The sequence below is a fragment of the Notolabrus celidotus genome, chromosome 19 (assembly GCF_009762535.1).
Source record: "Notolabrus celidotus isolate fNotCel1 chromosome 19, fNotCel1.pri, whole genome shotgun sequence".
Classification (NCBI taxonomy): domain Eukaryota; kingdom Metazoa; phylum Chordata; class Actinopteri; order Labriformes; family Labridae; genus Notolabrus; species Notolabrus celidotus.
In genome coordinates this window covers 1,756,551-1,784,454 of record NC_048290.1, presented here as the reverse complement: position 1 = coordinate 1,784,454, position 27,904 = coordinate 1,756,551, and the positions used below count along the sequence as shown (strand labels likewise).

The 27,904-nt window shown below is 41.4% G+C and overlaps 1 protein-coding gene across 1 annotated transcript; it reads left to right on the top strand.

Moving 5' to 3' along the window:
- The first annotated feature begins 155 nt into the window (after positions 1-155).
- Positions 156-27,814, top strand: pitpnb (phosphatidylinositol transfer protein, beta). Its single transcript, XM_034710038.1, has 12 exons — positions 156-239; positions 8,362-8,392; positions 10,639-10,784; positions 13,345-13,436; positions 13,599-13,606; positions 15,669-15,743; positions 16,066-16,149; positions 19,578-19,655; positions 19,745-19,849; positions 20,239-20,361; positions 21,732-21,818; positions 24,594-27,814. Exons 1-11 carry the CDS (start codon positions 220-222, stop codon positions 21,777-21,779), a joined length of 810 nt encoding a protein of 269 aa, XP_034565929.1. The 5' UTR covers positions 156-219; the 3' UTR covers positions 21,780-21,818; positions 24,594-27,814.
- The last annotated feature ends 90 nt before the right edge of the window (positions 27,815-27,904 follow it).

Here is a 27,904-nt window from a genome sequence, read left to right as displayed (position 1 = left end):
ACCTCTGACCTTTGGATGCTAATTACTTAAAAGGCCAGAAATAAGCCTCTGTGCTGTGTGTGCTGTGTGTGCTGTGTATCGATATATGTGTGTGAGTCAGTGTAATGAATGGTGAGGACCTCTCAGCCAATCAGGTGAGTCCAGGAGGGCGGAACGAACTTGTTGATAATTCTATCTGGTGTCGACTCCCAGTGCGCAGGCGCAGCCCGGGTGACGAAGATGGTGCTCATCAAGGAATAGTGAGTGTTAAATGTTTTTAAAAAACCTCTTCTGGCTCATTTAAAGACTCGATTCCCTGACTCTGAGGGTTTATTAATTGAGAGGGAAGCCGTGTGTGTTGTTTGGGGGTGTCTCTGGTTTGATTCCTCGTCGTTTAACCCGTTAAAGGAGCTTTGAGAGGGTGGATCAGGATAACGGGACTCACCGGTCTGTTTGAGGCGTCGCTACTGAAGCTAACGTTAGCAGCAGATAATTAGCTTCTTAATGAACATGAGTTACATAAATAAGCTTCACTGATTACACCGAAACACTGCTGTTAGCCACTCAACAAGGCTCCAACAGGCTAACACCACCCTGTCAGTGTTAGCTCGGTCCCCCTCAGGAGGTGTTCTGTCTGTAAGGAGCCGTTATGTGGAGCTTTAGTCCCCGGAGTCACAGATTAGGATTTAACATTAATGCTAGCTAGGCTACATTAGCTGGCTAGCTGCTAGCTCGCCTGTTTTCTGTCACAGCAGCTCATTAATGTAGCAAACAAATAACCTGAGCTACATGCTAACAGGAGGAGGTGGAGCAACAAAGAGTTAAAGCGGAATTAAACCTCCTGTATGGAGCTCACAGCAGCGTTACCCTTCAAGCTAGCGTGAGGTTAGGGAAGGACTCACTACTTTACTTTGTGGAGCTAGCATGGAAGAGTTAGCCCTTTAACTGGGCGGCTGTTAGAACCATAGGAGGAAAGCTGCCTTTATAACAGAGCTGTGTGTGTAAGAGAGTGTGTGTGTTGTGTTTTTATCCCCTTTATTCTAATACAGCAGAGCTAGCTTTCACAGTGTGGCTAACCTGTGTGCGCTCGGTGTAACGGTACCTGTTGTCACCATGAAATGCTCAGCCTTCATTTATTCAAGAGTCAAGAAAGCTTTATTGAAGTGAGCTCGTGCACAAGGAATTTGACTTTTAAAGACATGACATAAGTTAAATTAGCTTAAGCCAGAGTGCACGTGTAGTAGATGAATATAATAATAAGACATGCACATGTAAGTGATCTGTCACAGGAGTCTTTAGTGGTTTACAGTGTGATACATATATAGTAACACTGCTTTGACGTCTCTGAAATATTATAATCAGGCACAGATGTATATTTAGGTGCATAAAGGATGAATACATACAAATACATAAGGGCTAATCTTGTAAATATACCATACTAAGAAGTTTCTATGCATTTTCATTCAAGGCCTTTAATGCAAGATAGAAAGTAGCACCTTTTATTCATTATAAAGAACCAGAAATCTTTATTATATAGAATAAACCCTTATTTTATTCAGTCATTCATTCATATTTAGTTATTTATGTATTTAGCCTTTATTTAACCAGGTTGGTCCCATTGAGATCAAAGATCTCTTTTCTAAGGGAGACCTGGCGAAACAGTCAGCAGCAAAAAAACACAAAGTTCCAGACATGGACACACAGAGAACCGAAGAACACTTTACAAGCACAACGTTTATCGCAGAAAGAGACGTTACCTAGGAGGCAGTTGTAACAAGATCGACTAAAAACAACGACATCCTAAAGATTCAACTTCCAGGTCTTTCATTTTAGATTTAGAAACATTAAGTGACACCAGCTCCTTGAGTTTCAAACCATTCTGCAATGAATTCCAGACTGAGGGTGCAGAATACCTAAAAGCTCTTTTCCCAGTTTCTGTTTGAGCTTTTGGGACAGAAGCATTAAAAAGTCCTGGGAACGCAGTGAGTACTGTCCAGCACTTTTCTGTGTGATAAGGACACAGAGGTAGTGTGGCAGCAGACCAAGAATAGCCTTATAAATGAATATGTACCAATGTACCAACCAATGGGTCGCCAGAGATGGACAACCAACCCGCTTATTAGCTTACCTAAGTATTCAAAGATGAGCATTCCATGCAGAAATATCATTCCTGCAGATGTAAAGAGAGAGAGATCCATTTAATGATGGTGCAAAGTTGATTTAGATATAATACATGCATGGATATGGTAAAGGTATCTTCCCTTTACTTATAAAGTTTGCACTAAACCTCATTTTTCGTTTATTTTTCTGTAGAAGTTCCTTCCAGAACTCTGGTGCAGAAGTCTGAATCTCACAGAGATGCCGCATTTGACCTAATCTGTAATATTATGAAGTTATTATGAAAGTTTTTGTTCTTTACACAGCTATCAGATACCCTGCAACCACTGTGCCATATTACAACCAGGGGGTAGTAAAAAAAACAGTCAGAAAACAACATTTTAAAGATGAAATAATCATCACATGAACTATTCGATTATTCAAATATTCTAAAATCAACATATATGATACACATCTTCTCAAAATATGTATACACTGTTCATGCACACACAAGAGCAGAAAGAAGAAGAACTTAAACACAACATAAGTTACAAAATCAGACGGCTGAGCTTTTCTTTCCATGAAAATATAAAAGTTTTACAATCTATTCTGAAACAATCAAACCCAGAGTTACTGGATTAAGTCGTAGTTTCCAGTTACCTTTTTATTTCATCATTCTTTTAAACTTGAAGTGTTTTATATCATCATCCAGAGAGTTCCAAAGTTTAACTTCCGTTTATGATCCTCCTCATGAGATCCAAACACAAACAGCTTCTGTAGGTTTTCAGGTAACAATCTGTTTCTGGCTTTAAGAAGAATAACTCCATAATAACCGTGAGTCACAAATAACTTCCTGTTTGGTTCTTTTGTTGCAGAAATTCCAAATTTAGAGATTAATTTTAGAGCACACCTCCATATGCTGCTGGGAAATGAAGCTTTATGATTGAGGGGAAATATAAAATACGTCACTTTTGCATCTTTAAAAACATACTGAACCTACTCATCATGTTTGTTTACAATATGTGTCCTCTAGTCTGAAGCTTTTTGCCAAGATGTGCATGAAAAAATATCTGAAAAGAAGACGACTTATAGAGTTATCATGGGCAATAACAGGGGTGAGGTTTTGGGGGAACGTTGGCCTCTTTATCTGAACCCCAGGTGCAAGAACGTGAACCCTGGTACTTCTAATGACTTTCTATTAGAGATGCATGATATTACTGGCAGTTAAAAGCCAAAAAAGTTAAGTTAGTTCTGTTTCTAATTGAAATGTAAAGATCCAGTCAACTTCTGCAACAAAAGAACTGAACAGGAAAATATTTGTGACTCATGGTGTCCAGTTTTCAGTGTCCTGAGGAAATGAAGTGTCCCTGTGGTCGGGTATAAGTCAGGAGTGCAGCCAGGTCTCAGTCTGGCAGCAGAAAACAGGGTCCGCTCAGGAGGCTCTGATGAAATGTTGGTGTGCCAGCTTTGCCAGTCTGGGAGACGTCTCTGTGTACCCAAAGATGAGCAAACAAGGAGACCTGGTGAAAATAGAGCTTTCATTTGATTTTAAAATAATATAATTGAACAGTTTTCTCACTGTGACAGCCTCCTGTTAAGAGATACGGGACTAGAGGATGTCAGCGAGCTCAGGTGACCTCCACCCTCCTCTGCTTCAAAATCAAATCACGGTCGAGGTTTTGAACGTGTGCAAATAAAGCGCCGTGCTTTCGAGGAACCACACAAACAGGAGCCTGGGGCTGCTTGTAACTGTTAGAATAACAGCCTTAATTTTAATGAACCTTCATTAACACAGCAACAAAGCACTTTAATAAACTGTATCAGAGGTGATAGTAAACATTTGCTGTATCAAAGGAAGCCGGGTGGATACGATCTCATGCAGGAGACATAAAGTCGGTAAAAAGCAGAGTATGATTTTATCAAAATCCTCTATCTTTGCTGATTTAATCAATAAACAAACAATAAAACAAACAGACAAGCATGCAGCTCAAAGAGCTTCACTAAAGAACAGAGACAGGAAACAACAGCAAATAGGAAAATGGTACAAGACTCAAACAAGAGAGAGGAAGGTGATACAACATACTTAAAAATACAAATGAAATAAAAATCAATCAATTAAATAAAATAAATACCAGAAAAATACAATGAAATAATTACAAAAAAAGAAGATAGAAATAATAATAATAATAATAATGATGCTAAAACAATGTTTATACAAGTAATACAAGTAAGTCCAGGGCTAAAGGGGAATTACTCCAAGTTAAAAGCCTTATTGGAAAGGTCAGTCTTAAGTCTACTTTTAAAAACACCCAGAGTTCAGAGTTTACGGGTATAAAAACAGAAAGTTCTCAGGCCACGAGGAACATTTAAAAGGGAAGCACTCAAGATTATCTGTGATGTATGGAGGAGCTTTAAAAACAAGTAAAAGGGCTTTAAAATCTAAAAGAGACAGGGAGCCTGGGCAGAGTTTGAAGAAGAGGGGTGATGTGATCTTCATGAACAGCATGAATCAAAATGTCGGCGTCTTTCAGAGTTAAAAAAAAGTCTGACTTTATGTTTCTAAGATGATAAAATGAAGCTCTTATGACTTTGTTAAAACGAGCATTCAAATTAAAATCTAAACTTCCCAGCTTGGTCTGAACTTTGTCTCTGACTTCTTTAGTTCCTGTTGAAAGAATTCCAGTCTCAGTCTCAGCGAACGTCTCGAGGTGGCGAAGAGTTCATTCACTTTAAGTGTTGCTAATTCATTTCCTCCGTGCCTCCATGTAAACCTCAAGCACACGGTCGACAGCTCCGTCTTTGATTAACCGTTACATCTTACATTTAACACTTTAATACGAAAAACCATCCACTGAGGAAGTGAACACTCGTCTGTCTGCAGAGTTCAGAACAATCACTCTTAAATCTCCTTCATATTTACGACTAGAACGCACATTTGAAGAAGATGCATGTGCTGAATATGACACATTAAGACCTGGCTGCTCTGTGAGACTCCACACTTTTACAGAAATGTACAGCAGAGTTGTTATCTCTGTTGTGAAACCTGGCTTCGGTTATGATTGACAGAGGAGCATGAGGTCTGAAAATCCTGATATATCAGCCGTCAAACGATCCAACTTTGTGTTTCATCCATCTGCAGAGTAATTCCTCAATTATATGCTTAAAAGAAAACCTCTACTTTTGATTTTTTAGACTCATTGAAGCTGCTTTTGCTTCATTTTATCTTCATCTAAGGCCACAAAATCAAGCTGACATCATGACACAAAGAATATCAGATCCTTGCAGCAGATCTTAATCGATGAACTAATCGTGCATCTCCGTTTTTAACTCCTGCAGGTGTGTGTCGTGTGCAGGCGTCTCACTCTGCGTCTTACATAACCAGAGATTCCCCGTACTACAAGATTACCTCAGCCGTCTCTGCTCAGCCGTCCAGTTCAGACAGTTTAGCTCTCTATCATCCAGCCTGGTGCTGCTCTCCTCTCTGCTGCTGCAGAGTGACTGTAAACACCGTAAATCTGCATGATCATGAACTGTCGTCTCTTCTCTCTCACTGATCACACTTTCCCTCGAAGATTCAAACAATGCCTTTTCTCGGCAGGATCGATAACTTGACAGCGAGTAATCAATACCTTGTTAATTATTAACCCCTGCAGTTATCAGTGGAAGAGAAATGGATGCTTTTGAACACAATGTTCAGGTCTGAGCTCACCGTGGGGGTCACTGATTTTGACGAATTTCTCACCACACTGTGAAAGCTAATCTAAGCAGGTAAATGAACAGGTGCGTAGACTCCACTCGGACTGAGCGCTCTCAGCTTTGTATTACATGAGATTAAAACACCTCTGGTCTTATAACGGGACTCAGCGTGACTGATTGATCTGCTCCAGTCTCCTGCAGCGGTTACTTTCTCTCTCGTTTTGGGCCGAAACCACACACACTCAGTGTCTCTGTGTCTCTGTGTGTCTGCTCTTTGTTTTTCCAGTTGAGCAACATTGTTCCTCTGGTTACTCTGCTGTCAGAGCCAGAGTCTACACCGGCCTCTCCGAGCTCGATCCATCGTGTCATGTCATATTTATTTATGTGGCAACGTTCCCTTGGTATCAAAGAAGAACATTTACAAATATTGTCTTAAGCTTTTGTTTCCGCAGAGAAGCAAAGAGCGGCGCACGGCAGGTACGAGCTGAGGGATGTTTGCAGCTGTTTTCAGTATCAGTCAGCTTCCAGATAAAAAAATGCTGCTCCAGATTTTCTGTTTTCTACGTCGAACCAAAAGTGTTTCTGTTTTGAGTGGAAACACTTTAATTTTTGATCAAACTTTTGAACCATTTCTTACTCCAGGGACATCAAATGTCAAGAAACGATCATGCATGTTGATTATCGCGACTAACAAAGCAAAAGATGTCCTATTATTTGAGTCAGGCTTTTATTTGAGTCAGGCCTTTATTTGAGTCAGGCTTTTATTGGAGTCAGGCTTCTATTTGAACCAGGCTTTTATTTGAGTCAGACTTTTATTTGAACCAAGTTTCTATATGAGTCAGGCTTTTATTTGAGTCAGGCTTTTATTTGAGTCAGGCTTTTATTTGAGTCAGGCTTTTATTGGAGTCAGGCTTCTATTTGAACCAGGCTTTTATTTGAGTCAGGCTTCTATTTGAACCAAGCTTTTATCTGAGTCAGGCTTCTATTTGAACCAGGCTTTTATTTGAGCCAGGCTTCTATTTGAGTCAGGCTTTTATTTTAATCAGACTTCTATTTGAACCAGGCTTTTATTTGAGTGACACTTCTATTTGAACCAGGCTTTTATTTGAACCAGGTTTCTATATGAGTCAGGCTTTTATTTGGGCAGACTTTTATTTGGACCAGGCTTTTATTTGAACCAGGCTTCTATTCTAATCAGGCTTCTATTTGAATCCGGCTTCTATTCTAAACAGGCTTGTATTTGATCCAGGCTTTTATTTGAGTCAGACATTTATTTGGACCAGGCTTTTATTTGAACCAGGTTTCTATACGAGTCAGGCTTTTATTTGAACCAGAGTTTTATTTAAATCCGGCTATTATTTGAACCAGGCTTTTATTTGAGTCAGACTTCTATTTGAACCAGGCTTTTATTTGGGCAGACTTTTATTTGGACCAGGCTTTTATTTGAACCAGGTTTCTATATGAGTCAGGCTTTTATTTGAACCAGGCTTTTATTCGAGTCAGGCTTTTATATTTGAACCAATTTCCTATCATAGTTAGTTGATTATCGGCGCCTCACAAAGCTAAGGATGTGTCCTGAAATGTCTCTCTTGTTCCCCCCTCAGAGATGATCAGGTTACAGTCGAGGAAATACACCAGAAAATATTCACATTTCAGGAGCTGATAAAAAAACGCTGAAATCAGAATATTTGGCCGTTTAAATCAGGAAACTGTAATCCATCATATCTGTCTCTCTCTCAGCTTTAAATTCAGGTTCTAACTTCTTCACCTTGTTTACATCTCAGACCGTCTTTAAGGCCTCTTACCTCGAATTCAGCTTCTCGTCCGGCTGCATATTCTAACCCTCCTCATCAATCAGTGTCTGTTTAGGTAGAGGGCGGGGGGCAAAACATGTCAATCATGGAGGAAGACGTGAGAGGAGGAACAACCTTTCACTGAACTCTCAATACTCAGGTTGTTATTTATAGTAGCAGGGGACATTGAAGCTCAGGACAGGCTGCCTTCTTTCTACTAGATTAGTTAAAATCATTTTCTAGTTATTAACTTGATGTGTAGAAGAAGAACGGACGTCTGTCTCCTCTCCTTAATCACCAAGAAACTGGACAATATTGAGAATATTTCTACTCCTTAAGACTGAAAAAAAGTGGATATTTTGTGGTTTAAGAAGAATTAATTTCTGCTTTTTTTGATATATTTTTTTTACTTGAATTCTGCAGAATTTTGTTGCTTTTTAGTTGAGCTGCAGCTGGTGACATGCATCTGGAAATGACTCCACCTCTGGGAGCTTAATCTGAGTTTTAACATTCAGAAGTGGACTTTTAATTCCTTCATGATGGTTTGATCAAATGTTCCTCTATCTTTGTGTCGTTCATGCTTTGTTGTTCTATCTAATTCTGATCTGTGCAGAATCATAGAGACTCTTAGGAGGTTCATTTGACATTGAGTTTAAAGAATGACCTCCATCCAGGCTGATTCATGACCTGTTAAGATATTTTACTCGTCTGTTTTCACACCACTGTGTTAACCTCTTTGTTTCTCTCTCTGTTTCCTGCCCCTCCCTCTCTCCCTCCCTTGTTTGTCCTCTTACAGCCGTGTGGTGTTGCCAGTCTCTGTGGAAGAGGTGAGTGTCATTAACTCCACACCCACTCATTAGATTCATCCTGATACATTTTGCTTTAACAAGATTGCAGTGGTATTTAAAAAAAAAAAGCTTCATTCATGTTTTCCTACAGTCTGCTGGAAGACATCCTAAATCCTACATTTTATTTGAACCAGGTTTCTATTTCAGTCAGGCTTTATTCGAGTCAGGCTTTTATTTGAGTCAGACTTTTATTTCAACCAGGCTTCTATTTCAGTCAGGTTTTATTTGAACCAGGCTTTTTATTTGAGTCAGGCTTCTATTTGAACCAGGATTCTATTCTAACCAGGATTCTATTCCAACCAGGCTTTTATTAGAGTCAGACTTCAATTTGAACAAGGCTTCTATTCTAATCAGGCTTCTATTTGAACCAGGCTTTTATTAGAGTCAGACTTTTATTTGAACCAGGCTTTTATTTGAGTCAGGCTTTTATTTGAACCAGGCTTCTATTCTAACCAGGCTTCTATTTGAACCAGGATGTTATTAGAGTCAGACTTTTATTTAAACCAGGCTTCTATTTCAGTCAGACCTTTATTTGAACCAGGCTTTTATTTGAACCAGGCTTCTATATGAGTCAGACTTTTATTTGAACCAGGCTTCTATTTGAACCAGGCTTCTATTTTAGTCAGACCTTTATTTGAACCAGGCTTTTATTTGAACCAGGCCTCTATTTGAGTCAGACCTTTATTTGAACCAGGCTTTTATTTGAACCAGGCTTCTATATGAGTCAGACTTTAATTTGAACCAGGCTTCTATTTGAACCAGGCCTCTATTTTAGTCAGACCTTTATTTGAACCAGGCTTTTATTTGAACCAGGTTTCTATACGTGTCCGGCTTTTATTTGAACCAGGTTTCTATACGAGTCAGGCTTTTATTTAAACCAGGCTTTTACTTGAACCAGGTTTCTATACGAGTCAGGCTTTTATTTGAACCCGGCTTTTATTTGAACCAGGTTTCTATACGAGTCAGGCTTTTATTTAAACCAGGCTTTTATTTGAACCAGGTTTCTATACGAGTCAGGCTTTTATTTGAACCCGGCTTTTATTCAACTCAGGCTTTTCTTTGAACCAGGCTTTTATTTGAGTCATACGTTCTTCAGAGGAGAATGTTTGTTTTTCTTTCTGAATTCATTTCCAGAGAATGTTCAAAGACTAAAGGGGGACCTGTTCCTTTAAAGACCTTTACTTGAAGAGGAGTTCTTGTATTTTTAAACCTGGTTCTGTTTTTTAAATGTGTCGGGGTCTAAATGACGGCTAGGTACAAAAAGTTTTGGAACTGTAACACTGAACTTGCTCAGATCCTTTTCTTAGTGTGTAACAGACGACAGACAGTTGCAGTGGTGTTTTTGTGGCATGTTCTTCTCTGCAGAGATTGCTCATCCATTCAGACCATCGTCTGGGACACATTGGAGGACAGAATAGTCTTTGTTAGCGTGCGCTTCAGTTTGACAGATTGTTGTCGTGTTTGCAGGGTGTGAGCTCAGACTCTTCTTCTTCATGGAAATCACATTTCTTACTCTTCTTGTGCTCCATGTAGCTCCAAAAAGAGATGACTTTTGCTTCAGTGAGTCTGGACTCCATCGTGATATCTACTGACATCACACACTGGCCTGGATTCACAGCCTTCTCTGCATGGGGGAAACTGTGGCCGGCCGGAGGAGCGTTATTTTATTAGAGACAACTGGGCGTTTTCCGTTTTGAACAAAGGGTGTTCTGCAAAGCCGGAGCTCTCTGGATAAGGCATCCCTCGGCTTTAATGTTTAAAATCCAGTAATGTCTTCTATCCTGTATGAAAACTCAGAGGGCTAATCAGGGACTGGAGTTTATTTTGAAAGGGATTAAGGATGTCTTCCTGCAGACTGTAGGAAAACATGAATGAAGCTTTTGTGAGGTCAGCCACAGGTTGATAAAAGGATGTTCTGAAGCCTCAGTTTGAGTTCAGCCGCTCCAGAAATATCAAACTGAGGGACTACCAAGCAGCAGAAATACCCCAAGATGAGTCAAAGTATTAAAAGTTACTCTTCAGACAGAGAAGTGAGGCTTTTCTTGTTGAGTAGACTTCTTCAGGCAAGCTTCACGTCTCTGTTGTGTCTGCATCCTTTCCATACTGGCATTAGCTTTAGGGATCTGCTCAGTCTCTTCCTGTTCTGGTAAATAACAACAACTTCTGTCCACATGGCTAACGGCTAAACATCCTTCTTTGTCCCTTTTCTCTCGTCTGTCTTTCAGTATCAAGTAGGGCAGCTGTACTCTGTGGCTGAGGCCAGCAAAAATGAGACCGGAGGAGGAGAAGGGATCGAGGTGCTGAAGAACGAGCCGTACGAGAAGGATGGAGAGAAGGGACAATACACACATAAAATATACCATCTAAAGAGGCAAGTCTTTCATATTTAACCAGGCCTTTATTTGAGTCAGGCTTTTATTTCAGCGAGGCTTTAATTTGAACCAGGCCTTTTTTTGAGACAGACTTTTATTTGAACCAGGCTCTTATTTAAGGCAGGCTTTCATTTGAGTCTGGCTTTTATTTGAGTCAGGATTTTATTTGAATCAGGCTCTTAAATGAACCAGGCTTTTATTTGAACCAGGGTTTTTTGTGAGTCTGGCTTTATATTGAATTAGGCTTTTATTTAAGCCAGACTGTCCTTTGAGTCAGGCATTAATATGAGTCAGGCTTTTATTTCAATCAGGCTTTTATTTGAAACAGACTTTTATTTGAGCCAGGCCTTTTTTTTAAGCCAGACTGTCCTTTGAGTCAGGCATTAATATGAGTCAGGCTTTTATTTCAATCAGGCTTTTATTTGAGCCAGGCTTTTATTTAAGCCAGACTGTCCTTTGAGTCAGGCATTAATATGAGTCAGGCTTTTATTTCAATCAGGCTTTTATTTGAACCAGGCTTTTATTTTAGCCAGGCTTTTATTTAAGTCTGGCTTTCAATTGAATTAGGCTTTTATTTGATCTAGGCTTTTATTTGAACCAGGCTTTTATTTGAACCAGGCCTTTATTTGATCAGGCCTTTATTTGAATCAGGCTTTTATTTGAACCAGGCTTTTATGTGAGTCTGGCTTTTATTTCAACCCGGTTTTAATTGAGCTAGGCTTCTATTCAAACCAGGCTTTTATATGAATCAGGCTTTTATTTGACCCTGGCTTTTATTTGAACCAGGCTTTTATTTGAACCAGGCCTTTATTTGAATCAGGCCTTTATTTGAACCAGGCTTTTATTTGAGGCAGGTTTTTATTTAAGTCTAGCTTTCAATTGAATTAGGCTTTTATTTGAATCAGGCTTTTATTTGAACCAGGCTTTTATTTGAATCAGGCCTTTATTTGAATCAGGCCTTTATTTGAACCAGGTTTTATGTGAGCCTGGCTTTTATTTAAACGAGGTTTTAATTGATCTAGGCTTCTATTCAAACCAGGCTTTTATATGAATCAGGCTTTTATTTGACCCAGGCTTTTATTTGAGGCAGGCTTTTATTTAAGTCTAGCTTTCAATTGAATTAGGCTTTTATTTGAATCAGGCTTTTATTTGAACCAGGCTTTTATTTGAATCAGGCCTTTATTTGAATCAGGCCTTTATTTGAATCAGGCTTTTATTTGAACCAGGTTTTAATTGAGCTAGGCTTCTATTCAAACCAGGCTTCTATTTGAGGCAGGCTTTCATTTGAACCAGGCTTCTTTTTGAGGCAGGCTTTCATTTGAGTCATTCGTTCTTCAGGGGAGAATGTTTGTTTTTCTTTCTGACTTCATTTCCAGAGAATGTTCAAAGACTTCAGGGGGACCTGCTCCTTCCAAGACTTTTACTTGAAGAGGAGTTCTTGTATTTTTAAACAGGGCTCTGTGTTTTACATGTTTTGGGGTCTAAATAACAGCTAGATACAAACTCACACTAAACTGGCTCAGAAGGTTTTCTAAATGTGCACCTTTAGAGCTTCATTGACAAAACGGTCATTTTACCTAGCAGAGTCGATGCTCTGCAGGTTTACAGCTGCATGATCGGATCATTTATTTATGCTTATGTGTTGCTCTGGCTCTTTATATTGTCAGAATATTTATGTCACACATAAAAGCACATGAAAAGCAACAAACATGAGCAGCAGGAGATCAACAACTCTCTTGTCTTGCATGGTAACATTTCTGCTTTTGTCAGGCGGCTTTGAAGACACAGCCTAAAGGTTAGAAGATAGAAGATGCAATGGTTTCAATCTAAGGGAGACAATGAAGCATTTGCAGCCTTATAGAATATGTACATACAGCTGCAAATAAACCCCTGAAATCACTGTAAAAAGTACCAGATTAACAAAAAGGCATTTCTGTCATTGTTCTGAGCTTTGGCCCGGATCACGAACACGTACCATAAGTAAGTTAGGCTCATCAAACCGTGAGCTGGCACTCGACGTGTTTGTTTGTATCGCAGGAAACTTGAACCGTCTGCTGCCAGATCTGAAGGTGGAGTTTTTGGCAGGTATCTGACGGGACACATTAGGTGTTGATGACCTCTGGGCTTGCCAAAATAAGCCGCCATTTCACTGAACCGGCTTTACCTTTAAAGTAAAGACACAGTTTCTGCGTGATTCTCTCTGCATCTCTTCTTAAAGATGTCCTTTCAGGGGAGACTTTTCTATGAATCACAGAATTATCAAGCTTTGTCTCTTTTCTACAAACGATCTTCCCTCTCAGGTGTTTCCTCCCGTTTGTCCACCCTCTGTTTATTTTTCATGCTATTCTTTGATTTTCCAGGAAATATGAGTCAGAGCTTTTTTGCACAAGAGTTGCCTTTGAATCAGCAACAACACAAACGACCTCTTGTAACAAGCTGAACCTTTGGAATAATACGACGTTTTCTGAGTCATAATTTCATCAAAGATGTTTGTCTTTGGCTTGAAGGACAGTCTGGGACTGTGGATCTGATGGTCTGTGTTTTTATTCCCCTCTGCAGTAAAGTCCCAGGGTATGTGAAGATGATCGCACCAGAGGGAGCTTTAGTTTTTCACGAAAAGGCTTGGAACGCTTATCCATACTGTCGCACAAGTAAGTCTGTTTTCTGCACTGTGCATGCATAGAATAAAAACTGAGTAGTTGCATGTGATCACGATTAGTGTATTTTACAGTTTTGGTGCTAAACTTTGGTCCGTTGTTTGAAACTTGTGCTAACTTTGTGTTTTCTCTCCTTTTCTCCTCCTTCCTCTGCAGTTGTGACGGTGAGTTGTTTGTCATTCTCTGAAGCATTTGAAGGCCTGGTGAATACGTTTGAAACAGCAGAATTTACTGCCTAACTTCTGCAAAATGTTGTCTTTAAGTCACACTTTTAGTACCTTTGTGCTTTCATCTAAAAAAGTGTGCTGCATCTTGTACACTGGTGCAACCAGTATAGCAATAAAAACTGCAGAGAGATATATTTTACCAAGTAGTTAGCACCATCATGTAGCTTCAGCTTTGTCACGGTGCAGAAATGCACGGTCATGAACGCGAGTCGCCACCATCACTTCCTTTCTGCACGACACCTGCAGCGATTAATTGCCCCCTTTCTTTCCTTCGTAGTGCAAACGTCCGTTTTGCTTCGTAAAGCATGCTGATATACAGAGCAGGGCACAGCTTTTCGCCCTCGCTATGTCATAATCTTGTATTTAAAGAAAGCAGGAGCATAATATTCAGTAAATGCAGCTTGCAGAGTGCTGATTTGATTGGAAAGAATCCTTAATTTAAGAAAACAGGTGACCTGCGGTGATGGGTAACCCGAGTCAGGGTGAATTTGTTGCACCTAGTGAGTCAATTCCACATGGGAAAAACAGCAACACAGCTGCATGTTGCAGACTTTGCTGAACGCGACACAGACTGCGATTGCAATGCAACTTATACTCCAGGTTTTAGGATTCATAGTGAGAAACTGCCAGCAGTTCCAAACGGAGTAATCGTGCAGGAAGTTGTGTGAATGGCTTCTTGGCTGCTTCTTTGCTTCGTCGCTTCGTTCTTAGGATTGTGCTTCGATTCAGTAAAAAGTAAAATGAATGAAAGCTTTCAAAGAATTTCTAACCACATCTCCCCCGGAGACACATTCATACATTTAAGTACATCATGTAAGTGCTTGTTTGTCTTTAACCGAGCAGTTTGTCGCCCACAGAAGAGGCTAACCGAAGTCTGTCCCCTCAAAGTTCAGCACAGACCCGAGGGCTTCCTTTTTGTTTAGAGTCAAAGTGAAACACATTTGATTGGCACACTGAGAGGTTCTCAGATATTTCTACACACCAATGATGACCCAAAAAAATAAAAACGTATAACAGTGGTTCAAGAAATGAAACGATCGCATGTTTTTCTGGAGAATCAGCCGCTTTGATTGCCGGTGTGTGACCGGGCTTTCTGGTTGCAGCTCCAGAAAGAGTGTTACTAACGATGCTCGGGTTAAGAATAGATCGTGTAGCATCACTCGTGTTGTTTCAGTCCAAAAGTCTGATTGGTTAAGTGGATTTAGCCGCAGGCTTTAAGTACATCTCTTCATTCAAGGAATTCTCTGCACGCTGTGTGCCGGTCCAGATCTGCTTCACCTGTTTGCATTCAGTCGAGCAGCTGCACCTGATTCTTCAAACCTAGAGAGTAGGGATGTTCATTTCAAGTATTTTCCAAAAAACTTGGATGTTTTCCATCAAAAACCAAGCCAAGTGCGTTTTTTTCCCCTGAATCAAATTATCCTCTACGACACAATGTATATAACTGACAGTATTGAATATCTACGGATCGTATTGAGGTGTTCAAAGCGTTAAACCCGCTGAATATCAACGTGTGGAGCAGGCTCATAATCTCTGCAGACACACAGTCATAAAGTGAAGGCTCAGACTTCAACAAGGGAACTGAACAGAAACAGATTTCAGACTCACAGAGTCCAGTTTTCTGTCTACTCGTTCTTATTGAGATAGATAAGCAGATGAACGCGGTCAGGTGTCAGTAGGGAGCACAACCGGGTCAGAATCAGTCCAGCAGTGGAGATAAAAAGCGCTCGTGGAGACCTGTCACTCAGCCGCAGCCCCCAGCTGAGCGTCAACTCCTTCAGTCATCTGATTCACATCGAAACATGCTTTAAACTTCGAACACCTCCATGATAGCTGAACCAAATATGAGACCACATGATGTTTGTTCACTGTGATAGAAAATCCAAACAAGAAAATGTGTTCAAGGGAGTTCTTCTTCTAAAGAGAAGTGTCCTCTCTTTAAAAGTTCCCAACATTCATCGTCCCTCCTCTTAAACGTTTGTTTTCCTCCTGCTTTCAGAACGAGTACATGAAGGACGACTTTATGATAAAGATCGAGACGTGGCACAAACCGGACATGGGAACAGTAGAAAATGTGAGTACAAAGACTCTGCAGAGATCACACCTGGTCCTACATTTCCCACAATGCACTTATGTGATGCATATACGGCCTCTAAGCCCAAGAAAGTACAAACACATCACTCCTAAGTTATTCTCCATCACTCTCTGTAAGCTGAAAACAAACCCATCTTAGTCTGAGCACATGAAGAGAACATTCAGGGTGAAGATGCCGGCCCGGTTCATATTTGAATGTCATTTAAATGTTACCTCCACTCTGATTTGAATAAGAAAACAAAGTTTCCCTTGTTTCCTGTGAGCTTAGCTTCTCTCCTCCTCCCTCTCTCTCCCTGCTTCAGGTCCACGACCTGGACGAGCAGACGTGGAGGACTGTGGAGGTGGTTCCCATAGACATCGCAAACAGTGACGAAGTGGCATCAGGGGTGAGTTTAACCACGAAGAAGAGGCACTACAGAACAAAGACAATATGTGATGAGTGGATCAAAACCCTGAACCCTGAACCCTGAGGAAGAGTTTGGTCGTACCGGATCTGCTGAAGATCCAAGTGATGCAAAAGCAGCCACTTATTGTCGTTTACTCCTGCACACACACACAGACCAAAACACCAGTATAAAATGCAGAAAGGGATTTTATTATGATACGCTGTTTTACCCAGATGATGGCGCCCGCAGGTGGCCGCTTTGCTGCACAATAAACGCTTGATACCAAGCGAGCTCGAGTCTTGCAGCTCCACTTTTCCTTTTCTTTTTTAAGTAATATTATTTGGCTTTTACGCCTTTATTCAGAGAGGATAGGACGTTAAGGAGACCTGCAGCCTGTTGCACCAGCTGTGCGTAAGTTCAAACGTAGCCTTATTTAAACGTAATTTCTTATTTAGGATGAGTTTACACTCTACTAATGTTTTAGGTGTTGCACAAGCTGAGATAGTTCCAACTTCATTCTTACACTTGGCTCCTAGGAGTTGTAAAGTCCTCCGTAGAGTATCGGTTGACATGGCGTGTCGTTCTGAAAGGTGGGATGATTTGGAGGATGAGGAGATGCAGAGAGTTCTCCCAGCTTGATTATCCGCGAGAGATTACATCCTTTGGAAAAATATGATGAGCAAGATTTGATCTCTAGAATATTAACGTATGATGTAGTTGATAATTTTCCCACTCAATGTCACTGTTATTATAGACACCGTAGATTAAGGATTTAGGCTTTATTTATCACCTTACTATAAGATAAGATCCTCCTTTATTCGTCCCACAACGGGGAAATTCATGGAGTTACAGCAGCAAACAAGAAGGTGTACAGAACAAGAATTTCAACAATAATATATATAGAAAAGAAATGTCCATCAGAGACGACAGCTGATTTTTATTTGTCATGGATAAGTGCTAGCGCTAATTAGCATAGCCACATAGCTACATCTTCATAACTGTAGCTGTGTACCAAGACACACAAGAAACACTAAATATGTGACTAATCATTCAGAAAAGGTCCCGCTGCCTTTCTGGCAGAGGTCGGTTTTACTCCCCACGTCTGCAGATTTGAAGATCTAGTGGATGATTTTTATTTATCATGGATAAGTGCTAGGGCTAGTTAGCATAGCCACATAGCTACATGTTCGTAGCTGTGTACCAAGACACACGTCTACATACTGACAAATAAAACAACAAGAAACACTAAATCTGTGACCAATGGTTCAGAAAGGTCCTGCTGCAGGCGCCTCTCCGTCAGGATCAGATTCTGGATCAGATGAAGTAATGTGATCTCTGAGCAGCCGTGTATATTCAGCCATCATGTAAACATTAGATCAACGTGCCGGAGAGCCGAGGGCACACCCACTTCCTGAGGGGGCGTGGTCAGAGAGAAAACAGAGTGTTCTGAGGAGGACTGAAGAAGAGGGTTTTTCAGGCAGACCAGAATCTGATTTCAAAGTGTTTTTTTGAGCATAAACTTTAAAGACATGTTTTGGGGACCTCTTAGACCAATATATGTTGATGAAAAAAGCGTGATATGTCACCTTTAAGCTACAAACTAACTAGTTTCAACGTCTGGTTTAGTGAGGACTTTACACCCTAACTTAAGACACAACTTATGCCCAGCTGCTGCAACAGGCTGCAGGACACAAGAGGAGAGCAGGGAGTGACATGCAGGAAGGGAGCCGCCCTCCTGAGAACGATGGCGCCTGTTTACGAGGCGTGTGACTCAACCGCTTGGACAAACCGCCTCTCTTCAAAGCATGTCTTCCTCATTAGATGATTATTATCTGTAAAAGAAAGAGTTGGTTTACTGTAAAATAAATAGATAAACTTCTTGGACTCCTCAGTTTAAGAGGGACCAGCTGAGGGGACTGGCATAAGTCTTGTGCGTGGGCTGCATGCTGTACTCAGATACTTCTGCGTGGCTCGATGAGTAGCTGTGTGTGTTTATGTTTCTTGCTCATCAAGTTTCCTAACACACACACACACACACACACTTTGTTTTGTGCAGGCACAGAGAAATGAAATAATGCTGCTCACTCAGCTGCTGGAATCAGACCATCATCAGACGACATTTCTAAATTGACGTTGAGTCAGCGGATGACTCAGTTCATTCCCCGTAACTACGAGCATCCTGTCCGGCAGCTGCTCAATGAGACATTCATTCATTCACCATCAGCCGTGTCTTCTTCAGACTTCCAGCCCACTGCGTTGTTAAAAAGCCTGAGAGAGAGAGAGCGAGAGCAGCGATGAATCTAACCGTCAGTCGTCTTTGTAAACCTCCCGTCAGCCCATGGCAGGCAGCTGTCACCGTGTAATACCTGTACCATCGTGTTGGTCGAGGTTTAACATCTTAGAGGAGGTATTACGGCATCTCTATCAGATAGGTCACAGTTGTAGCAGCGTTTCTCCCACCAGCTCCTCTGCAGTAATGACTTAAGTGGATCAGAGCTGAGGCACAGGCTTAATCTGAACGTCCATCTGCTCCAGGTACTCTCCACTCTTTCCCATCAGTCCTCCTGGATTAAGACAGCACAGGGAGCCGTGAGCTCGGGGGTTGGGATTTGGAGGTTAGCGGAGGGGGTGTGGGGGGTGGGTGTAGATGTGTCGACAAACATACCTGCATTTACTGCTTTTCTCCAACAGGCGACACGAAGGAGAGCGAGGTGAGTCTGTGGTTCATACGTGCAGCGCCCGGAGTGAAATGCGTGCCCCGCTCAGGGCAGGCTCACTTCTTGGCCCCAGCTGATCTGTTTGCAGAGGACCTGAGATTAGCCTCTTACAGCTGCTGTCGATGGTCTGATTCCGGTGCAAAGTCTCGTGATGAGTGCGGACCTTCTCTAAAGAGTTTTGAGCAGCTGGTTTTTGCAGATGCACATCAACAGCCTCTCAAAACGCGCGCTGTATCATTCGGTCGATTCAATAAAACAAACTTAGGGAAGAGAGAGTGAACGGAGCGAACACATCCAGGCACAGAGGAACAGAAAGAGGCAGGGTGTGTGTGCAAAGAGAGTGGAGGTGCAGATGTGTGTGCAGAAAAGAGAAGTGAAAGGAACTAAAATAAGTTTGAGAATAAAAGGATGAAAAAGGTTTAAAGAGGGTCAAATAATGAGGAATACAAACTGAAGACTCCTAAAGATCTTCAGGGTCTTCAGCTGAAACATGACGACAGGAGCGGCTGCAGAAAACATGATTTTTATACATATTTCCAACACTTTTCATACATATGCATATCTTAAATAGACGAAAAAATATCCCTGCAAGTTCAGGCTTCCTCTTCGTGACACAGTGTGACTCAAATCCTCCTGCAGCTCCTGATAGAAGCAGCTGTGATCGTTGTTCTGTGCATCATCCTAAAGCTTCATCATCCTTTGTTTCCTCAGGACTACAAGTCAGAAGAAGATCCGTCTCTTTTCCACTCTGAAAAGACGGGCAGAGGACCTCTCAACCCCGAGTGGAAGGTGTGTACGCCCCACAGTGATGCTCAGAGTCTGTCCTCCGCCTCCACCCGGTTTGTAAACTTCTTCTTCTTCTCTCTCTCTCTCCGCAGAACGAGCTGAAGACAGACTGTCCGTACATGTGTGCGTACAAACTGGTCACCGTAAAGTTCAGATGGTGGGGTCTGCAGACCAAAGTGGAAGGTTTCATCCACAGGGTAAGCGTGCTGGATCAATCTTAAGACCTCATTACACTCACACAGGCGATTACCAAGTGAGCTCAGGCTCTGTGTTAGTTTGCATGTAGTTCCTGGTTCGGGCAGCAGAGGGCGACGTGGCTCTGAGGAACTTTTCCTAAAACTACAGGGAGAGAGATTTCAACTTTCAGCAGCATGCACATCCCACTTCAGGGGAGAGACTAACTCGATATAGAAACATTTATTAGATCAAAGATGGCGGTGTGGTTGGATGCATTACTGAGCTCCTTCTCTGTGAGGGATGTCCCTTCTTTAAGCCAGCTGCATGTTTTTAAGGTGAATGTAGAGTTATCTGTACTCTTGCATGTCTTCCCTCTCTAACCGCTTGTTTCCTTTTTTCTGTCTCACAGCAAGAAAAGCGTATTTTCACCAACTTCCACCGCCAGCTGTTCTGCTGGATCGACAGATGGGTGGGTTTGACCATGGAGGACATCAGGCGGATGGAAGAGGAGACCCAAAAAGAGCTCGAGGAGGTGATTATCATACTCAGGTTTACTCTATCCTGTCATCAGAGGTCTTTAATGTTAGATTTATGCTCCAGACTCTTTAAGAAGTGATTGATTTTTAACACAAGGTTGTTTTTTCATCTGAACCAACACTCTTTAGAGATAAGATATACTTTATGGTCGCTAACCCCCAATTTACACAGGATGCACCGTGCACTGCGCAGCCGGTACGTTCCCCTTCTAGTCAGTGCTCATGTTCAGGGCGCGCCCTGAAATACTCATCGATTATGGATGTAAGCTACAAGCACCCACATATCTGTGATCCAGGTTGACTACAACAGGACTCTAAGATGATCACTGTGTCAGAGGGTAACAGGACAACAGAATAGAGCAGGCGTATCCTGTGTGAATTGGGGGTCAGGGGGACACACAGCTCCGTGCAACTTAAAATCGAACACAACGAAACAGTCTGTTTTAAAGGAGACCTGTTAAACTCACCTTCACCTCTCAGTGTGTCGGTCTGAGACTCCTGTAGAGTCGATCTCTATGATTTGCAGCTTCTAAAAAGTCCACCGTGTGCAGCCTGAGAGATCGCATGAGCTCGAGCTCCCCTGCAGCGTGGTGAGCAGTCGCCAAATTAGTTTGCAATCTAAGAAATAGATAGAGCCTTACATTTCTAGGCTGGATATTTGAAAATGAAGACTCACGGATGTTTTAGGCGACTCTATTGTTGTCTAGTGTTAACATGGTCACAAGATGACATGCTGACAGGAGTGAACGTAAGATTTGATGACCATTAGAGCAAGTTAGATGAAGAGTGGACACCTTGGAGTAAAAACAAAACGCTAAAAGTCTAAATGCACGAGCAGACGGTGAAACAGGACGATCATCAGCTGCTCATGATGCTCGTTAACGCTCTACAAAAACATCTGTGTAGCTCGCATAACTAAACTTTGCAGAGGTTTAGCATTGATATCAGATATTACTGCATTATATTAATGCATTAAAATACAGATCAGCATATTAGGTCTCCTTTAACGACTGCTTACAAGATCATGAAAAGTAGAGAAACTGCTCCAATAAGGAGCCACGATAAGGAAGATGCATGAACAGCTGCAGGTCTGATGATTTCTTTGATACCAGGATGTAAAACTTTGACATGATAGTTCAATGTTCTCTGTAAGAATCTCCACACTGTGATTTCTTCCTGTCAGAGGAGTTAAAGTTGAAGGATGATGTCAGAGTTCATTTAAAGTCTTTCAGTGTCTCTTCTCGTCTTTCACGTGTTAACTAATGTTTTACCACCAAGTGAATGATGACGTTCATCTTTTGGATTCGACACATGCTTCCTTTCAGTCCCCCTGATTTAACCCTTTCACTCCTGACTGTCACATCAGATGCGTCAGAAGGGAGATGTGCGAGGTACCTCTGCGACGGACGAGTAGAGGCTGGCCGCTGTAGGTCAAACTCTAGAGGCAGGCTGAGTAAGTGGAGGAGGAGGCGCTGCATGGATCATTCTCCACCCTGTTCTTCATACTGCTCCGCCTGCTGCCTGACTCACCTGTTTGTTTTCAGCCCAGTGTCTTCTTTCAGCTCTCATGTTTGTGTTTGTAGATCATGGGTCTGTTCTCTGAGTGTGGTCTCCAGGCAGACGGATAAAATGTTCCTGAACAGAACAAAGAGAGCACGGCTTGGAGAAACTAAACTGTTGCTCCTTGAAATCTGTAGAACGTGTGGCTGATCAAACCAGACTTTACTGTCCTGGATTAGAGATTAGAGGTTCACTGATTTTTGAACATCTATGTAAAAAGATCTGCCTAGTAGGGATGTAAGGATACACTCAACACACGATTCAATTTACTCATGATTCTCTGACGATTTCAAGAAAACTGGATTGAACTCAAAATTTAAGTAACTGTTATTTTATTTCAATCCTCAGATATGGACAGTTGCAATATATATTTGTTCTCTTATATTTCTTTATAAACAATATAATCCTTTTTCATTTTTAAGGTGTTGTAACTCAAATAAAACCACTGCTCACTTTTTTTCCAGCACCTTTCAAAAAACTCAAAATGACCGTAAAAAAAATATTTTTTGAAAATTTCAGATTTTTTTTTTTTATGACTTTAAATTTTTATTTTACAAAAAAAACAAATAATACATCTGTTTGATACAAATGTCCTCACCCACACAAAACCTTAACCAACAGGGTTCAGCAGGCGCTTTCTTCTACAGTGGCACATAAAAATAATAATATCCAATTGACATAAAAATTTAAAAAAATACAAAACCACTTCTAATTTTCACCCTTGATCGTCAGTCTGGCCTGTTAATCCCATCAAGATACACGCCTCACTTCAGAAGATATCTTTCTCTTCTCCCCTGCATCCTTTAAAAACATCCTTTCAGAATAAGAGATTCTAAATTTCAGAACAATTCAAAAGAAATGGAAAGTGAACGATTCCCAAATGAAAGTGTTAAATATTAAAACAAATCTCTAAATCTCTTTAAATAAACTAAAGTGCAGCTCATGCTCCTGGCTGTGAATTGACATGTTTTTCTTCAGGTAGTGCCGGGCGATAAATCAATAATGATAATTATCGCCATATACATTTTTCTCAATGAAGATATTACAAATTCAATATATTTAAACCTCTTATTACAACCCCAACCACTGGAAAGAGAGGGGGCGCTAATGAGCCTTTAATGCTAGTTGCCTCCCAACATTAGACAGAAGAAGAAGAAGACACCACTGAACAACCAATCATGTCGCAGAGAGAGAGGTGTTTGAAGGGGGAAGAGATTCAAGGAGAAATCTGCTGAAAAACTGTCTTCAACTTTCACTGAGGAGCAAAAATCTGACTTTACATTGAAATTAAATTTGATATTTATCGTGATAATTATCGATATCGACTGATGTGAACAATTTGATCGTGAGAACATTTATTTCAATATCGCCCAGCTCTATCTTCAGGGATATCAGGGAGAGCTAAAATGCTGCCGTACCTCAGAACTGAAACACTAAGGCTGTTTCCGAAATGGCCTGCTACATACTACTTACTAATGTAGTAGGCAGTAGGTATTGCCTACTACATACTGCGTTTGAATTTAGTATGTAGTATGACTGTTCTGTCCGATCTGTCATGCAGCATGCTGAGCCAGACTTCGCTGGATTTCCGGTTTTGGAAAGCAGATTTCCTCCCGTCAAAAAATGAGGAAAAAGAAAAAGCAGAACGAGCGCTGTGCATTATGGGAAACAGTACGCGAGGCAGACTGGTCCGATGCACACTGAGATATTTTCCCGAATCAGTAGACATCCGGGGAGTTTTGGCATACTACAGATTTTGCTCTTGTTCACATACTACTTACTACATACTGAATTTTGGACATATCAGTACGTACTGCTAGTATAGTAGTGCTATACTATACTATGCAGTATGCCAAAACTCCCCGGATGTCTACTGATTCGGGAAAATATCTCAGTGTGCATCGGACCAGTCTGCCTCGCGTACTGTTTCCCATAATGCACAGCGCTCGTTCTGCTTTTTCTTTTTCCTCATTTTTTGACGGGAGGAAATCCGTTTTTGGGTGCTGTGAAAGTTATCAAATTACATATAAACCACTTCCTAACTTTTTAAATCATAAATGGATGCTAAATAAGCTTTTTATTTATAGGCTTCGCCGTTGTTTACTTCCGCTTTCCAAAACCGGAAATCCAGCGAAGTCTGGCTCAGCATGCTGCATGACAGATCAGACAGAACAGTCATACTACAGACTAAATTCAAACGCAGTATGTAGCAGGCAATACCTACTGACTACTACATTAGTAAGTAGTATGTAGCAGGCCGTTTCAGAAACAGCCAAAGGCAGCGAGAGACTTAATGATGTTGAACAAGCGGAGTAAAATGCAGATAGCGCCCTCTACTGTTTTAAAATACAAATTTAGTTGAATGGATTTTAATCCACCTTTATTTATATCGATTATTTCACCGTCTTGTGATTTATCCTTACATCCCTTATAACCACAAATGAAGAACAGGACCTTATTCTGCTCTCTCTAACTCATTTCATTCTCCAGTTTCATTCACTCACATTCCAGGTCTCTCATCCTGCATGCTTCATCCTCTGATTGTCTCACTAACATCACTGGAATGTCTCCCCTCCTGCTTCCTGCATGTGCTCGCCTCACTCACTCATCTTAAACTCTCTGTGTTGTTACTCAATGACTGATCTGATCTTGTGTCTCCGTCTCCCAGCTGCGTAAAACAGGTCCGATTCGAGGCACCAGTGCTGCTCATGAGCAATGAGGCAAATCAACCAAACCCTGTCATGATGATGTCATCGGAGACACGCCCACCACCACCACCAACGTTGAGGAGGGCGTCCCCCCGCCGTCGCTCTCCTCTCCTCCTGTCTCACATGATTCATTGGGGGGTTTGACACGATTGGTTAACAGTACTGTACAGCTCCTTCCCCCCCCCCAATCACAGCCTCCCGTTCACTCAGAAAACAACAAAAAAACATGGTTTTGCATACATTTAAAAAAAGACAAAAAAACTCTTTGCACAGAACGTAACTTGCCTGGTATGTAATTGTTAGTTGATTATTACAATGGGCTTTGTTTTTATCAGGTGTGTAAACCGGGACTCAGAAAGTCAAGCCTTTTAAATTGATTAGAATGTGGTTTTTAGGAAAACAGGTTCCCTCAGAATTGGTTTAAAGACTCTAGCAGGTCCATGTACCCCCCCCTCTCTTTTCCTTGTATTATAACTGTCTGTCTCTTCTTTACTCCCCGTCTCTCCCTTCATTATCGTCCTCTTTCTTTTCGTCTGGATCTCCTCCCCTTCGTCTCGCCCTCCCCTCTGTCTGGCAGTCGCTCGGGACGTTTTCCTCTCTTATCTGATTTGGTGGCGATCCATGCCTGTGTTTTTTTTTTTGGAGTCAAGCAAATTCAATGCATGATTCACGTTTTCATCATGCACACCCGGCCTCCTCCGCCCCTTCCTTTTTTCCTTTCGTCACAAGTGCATGTGAGAACAACAGCGACTCCTCACTCTGAACTGTCATTGCATGTGTACAGTCTGTGCAATGCAGCTTTTCGCTCCAGTGGATTGTTTGTGTTGATGAAAGAGAGAGAGAGCTCGTCGGCGCCCTCTAGGAGAGTCTGTACAATACACCGGTGCGTTCGCGTGTGTGCTCTGTGTGCTTGTTTGCAAACTGCCTTCGCTCTTAAAGGAGGACCGAGACGGGGAAGCTGAAGACCAGAGGCGTCCCGTCGAGCGTGCCTCATGCTGTCGCTGCATGTCCTCTCTCCCCTGCTGGAGCTTGGAGCTTCCAGTGGACGTCCTCCGCTGAAGCTTTTTCTTTTTGTACAAACTAAAACACAAAAAGGAGGATGAGAGTGTGCGTCGCTGCGTGCATGAACAAAAGTAGTTTTCTTTTATATCTCTTAAAAAAACTATGGCTTCCTCTCTGAGAGCGAGCGTGAGCGCGTCCAGGCAGATGTTGACGAGCATTCTGGGTGTTCAGTTTTTATTTCCCGGTTTGTATTTTTGAAGCTTTTCATTCAAAAGAAAGTATAAAGTCTACTCTTTCCTCGACTGTTTTTAAAGATGAAATATCTTCAGCAGAGATAAACTCTTAAGGTTGGTGTTGGGTGACGTAGTTCGAGCTTCTCCTGCTTTATCGTCCGCTTTAGTTGGAGGTTGTTGAGTCTTTCTTTTTGAGCGTGATGCGGATCCCGTCGGGCTTTAGGTGAAACTATTTGGTGATGTTTTCTATGATCATGGCGTAGCGTAGTGCAGTCACACAGCTTTGTTTCTTTGATCAGGTATGAGTGTGTAGGTTTCGTGGTAACCTATCTTTGCGTGCTTTCATGTCAGACCGGTTTAAAGAGAGTTATAAGTGTACTTTATAATAGGCCCATTATAGAAATGGACAAACTGTACATACAAACACTGACTTGAATGGGAAACTCACAGCTACTAAACAATGTCAGGTCTATCCTATCACTACTGTACTGCTAACTTAATGAGAGTTTCAGAGCAGTGATGTCAGCTCTGCGGGCGGCGAGCAAGCGAACGAGCGGCGAACTCAAACCATAATGAAACTGTACCTCATCCACGCTTTATGAATGTACAGCGGAGAGACGGATGTGTCGAGCGGTGCAGGACGTTTCACCTGTACAGGCATGACGTGGGACACGAGGAGATCAGACCAGTCCAGATTCTGCAGAGGAGGGTCAGGGAGGAAATCAGAGGAGGGAGGTTTTTTAAAAATCGACTTGCATTCAAAGATAATGTCTCGATGTGGAGAGCAAGGTCACGCTGTAGAAATCAAAGACATAGGAAGAGAATTTTTGATTTTGCATGAAGAGGATAAAGTCAAACTTGCAGAATTGATGCCAGGTGTCAGAAAAATCACATTTACTTTTGAATCTTTTTGCATTTTGAGAACGCAGCAGAAATGTTATCAAGTTACATTTTTTAAAGGCAAAAGAGGAAAAAAAAACACATTTTTTGGGACAATTTTTCAAAATCATGAGAATAAAGTTTCAATTCAAAACGAATACTGAAAAATCTAAACGTTCCTCTTGAATATTCTGACTTCACTCTGAATATTCTGATCTATTTTAAAGTTTGCCTGCCCCTCATGTTGAAAGTCATCCTCACTTCTTTTTTACATTCTTGGCACCGACGCTGAAAGCTCAACTTCTCAACATGCAGAAAGAAAACCCCCTCCTCTGATTATTCCCTCTCATACCTGGCACTGATCCTCAAACCTCAACTTTATCCTCTGATTGCAAAACAACAAAAACAAAACTCAATTTTTCTAAGACGTAAAAAAATTCTGATCTGCATGCTCAACACTTTCTTTTCCGTTTTTTTTCCTTCTCTCTTTTTTTATTCTCTCCGTTTGATCGGTGCGTCTTGAGAATCTCTCGAACTGCATCAGACAAGAAGGGAATTCCTTTTAAAGGGGCGGCTCCTCCTCCTCCTCCTCCTCGCCTTCAAACTGAGTCCAGCTGGACCTCAGCTTCCTGATGAGGAGTGAAAAGCCGGACTTGAGTGTGAGGGCGACGAGCGGCGAGCGGCGAGCGCCCCCGTTAGACTAGAGTAGACTGCGTGATGTTCGGTTCTGTAGCATTACCAGTGATGACTGTGAGGGGAGGGTAGAAGCTTAGGGAACAGATGGAGTCCAAAATACTGTTTTTCTTTCTTGTAATCATGATAATAAGCACTTGCAAAATCTACTGTTTCTTTCTTTTATGTTTTCTTTTGTTGTTTTTGAAAGACAAAGATTCACAATGTATTCAATTTCTCTTTTCTGATAAGGCAAAATTCAGGGGAATTAGTAGTGAATGTATTACGATTAGTTCCTCTTTTGTTTCTTTTTCACGGCGTCATGCTGTGGCAGAAGGTCTAGACAATGGAACATAACAGAATATCTAATAAATTTGAACAAATAAGAGACGTAATGAGCTTGTGTGTGTTTCTTCATGCTTCTAATCCGTTCACCACACTCACTCATACATCTATTCTGCACACTAAAGACGTGTTGAACAGGT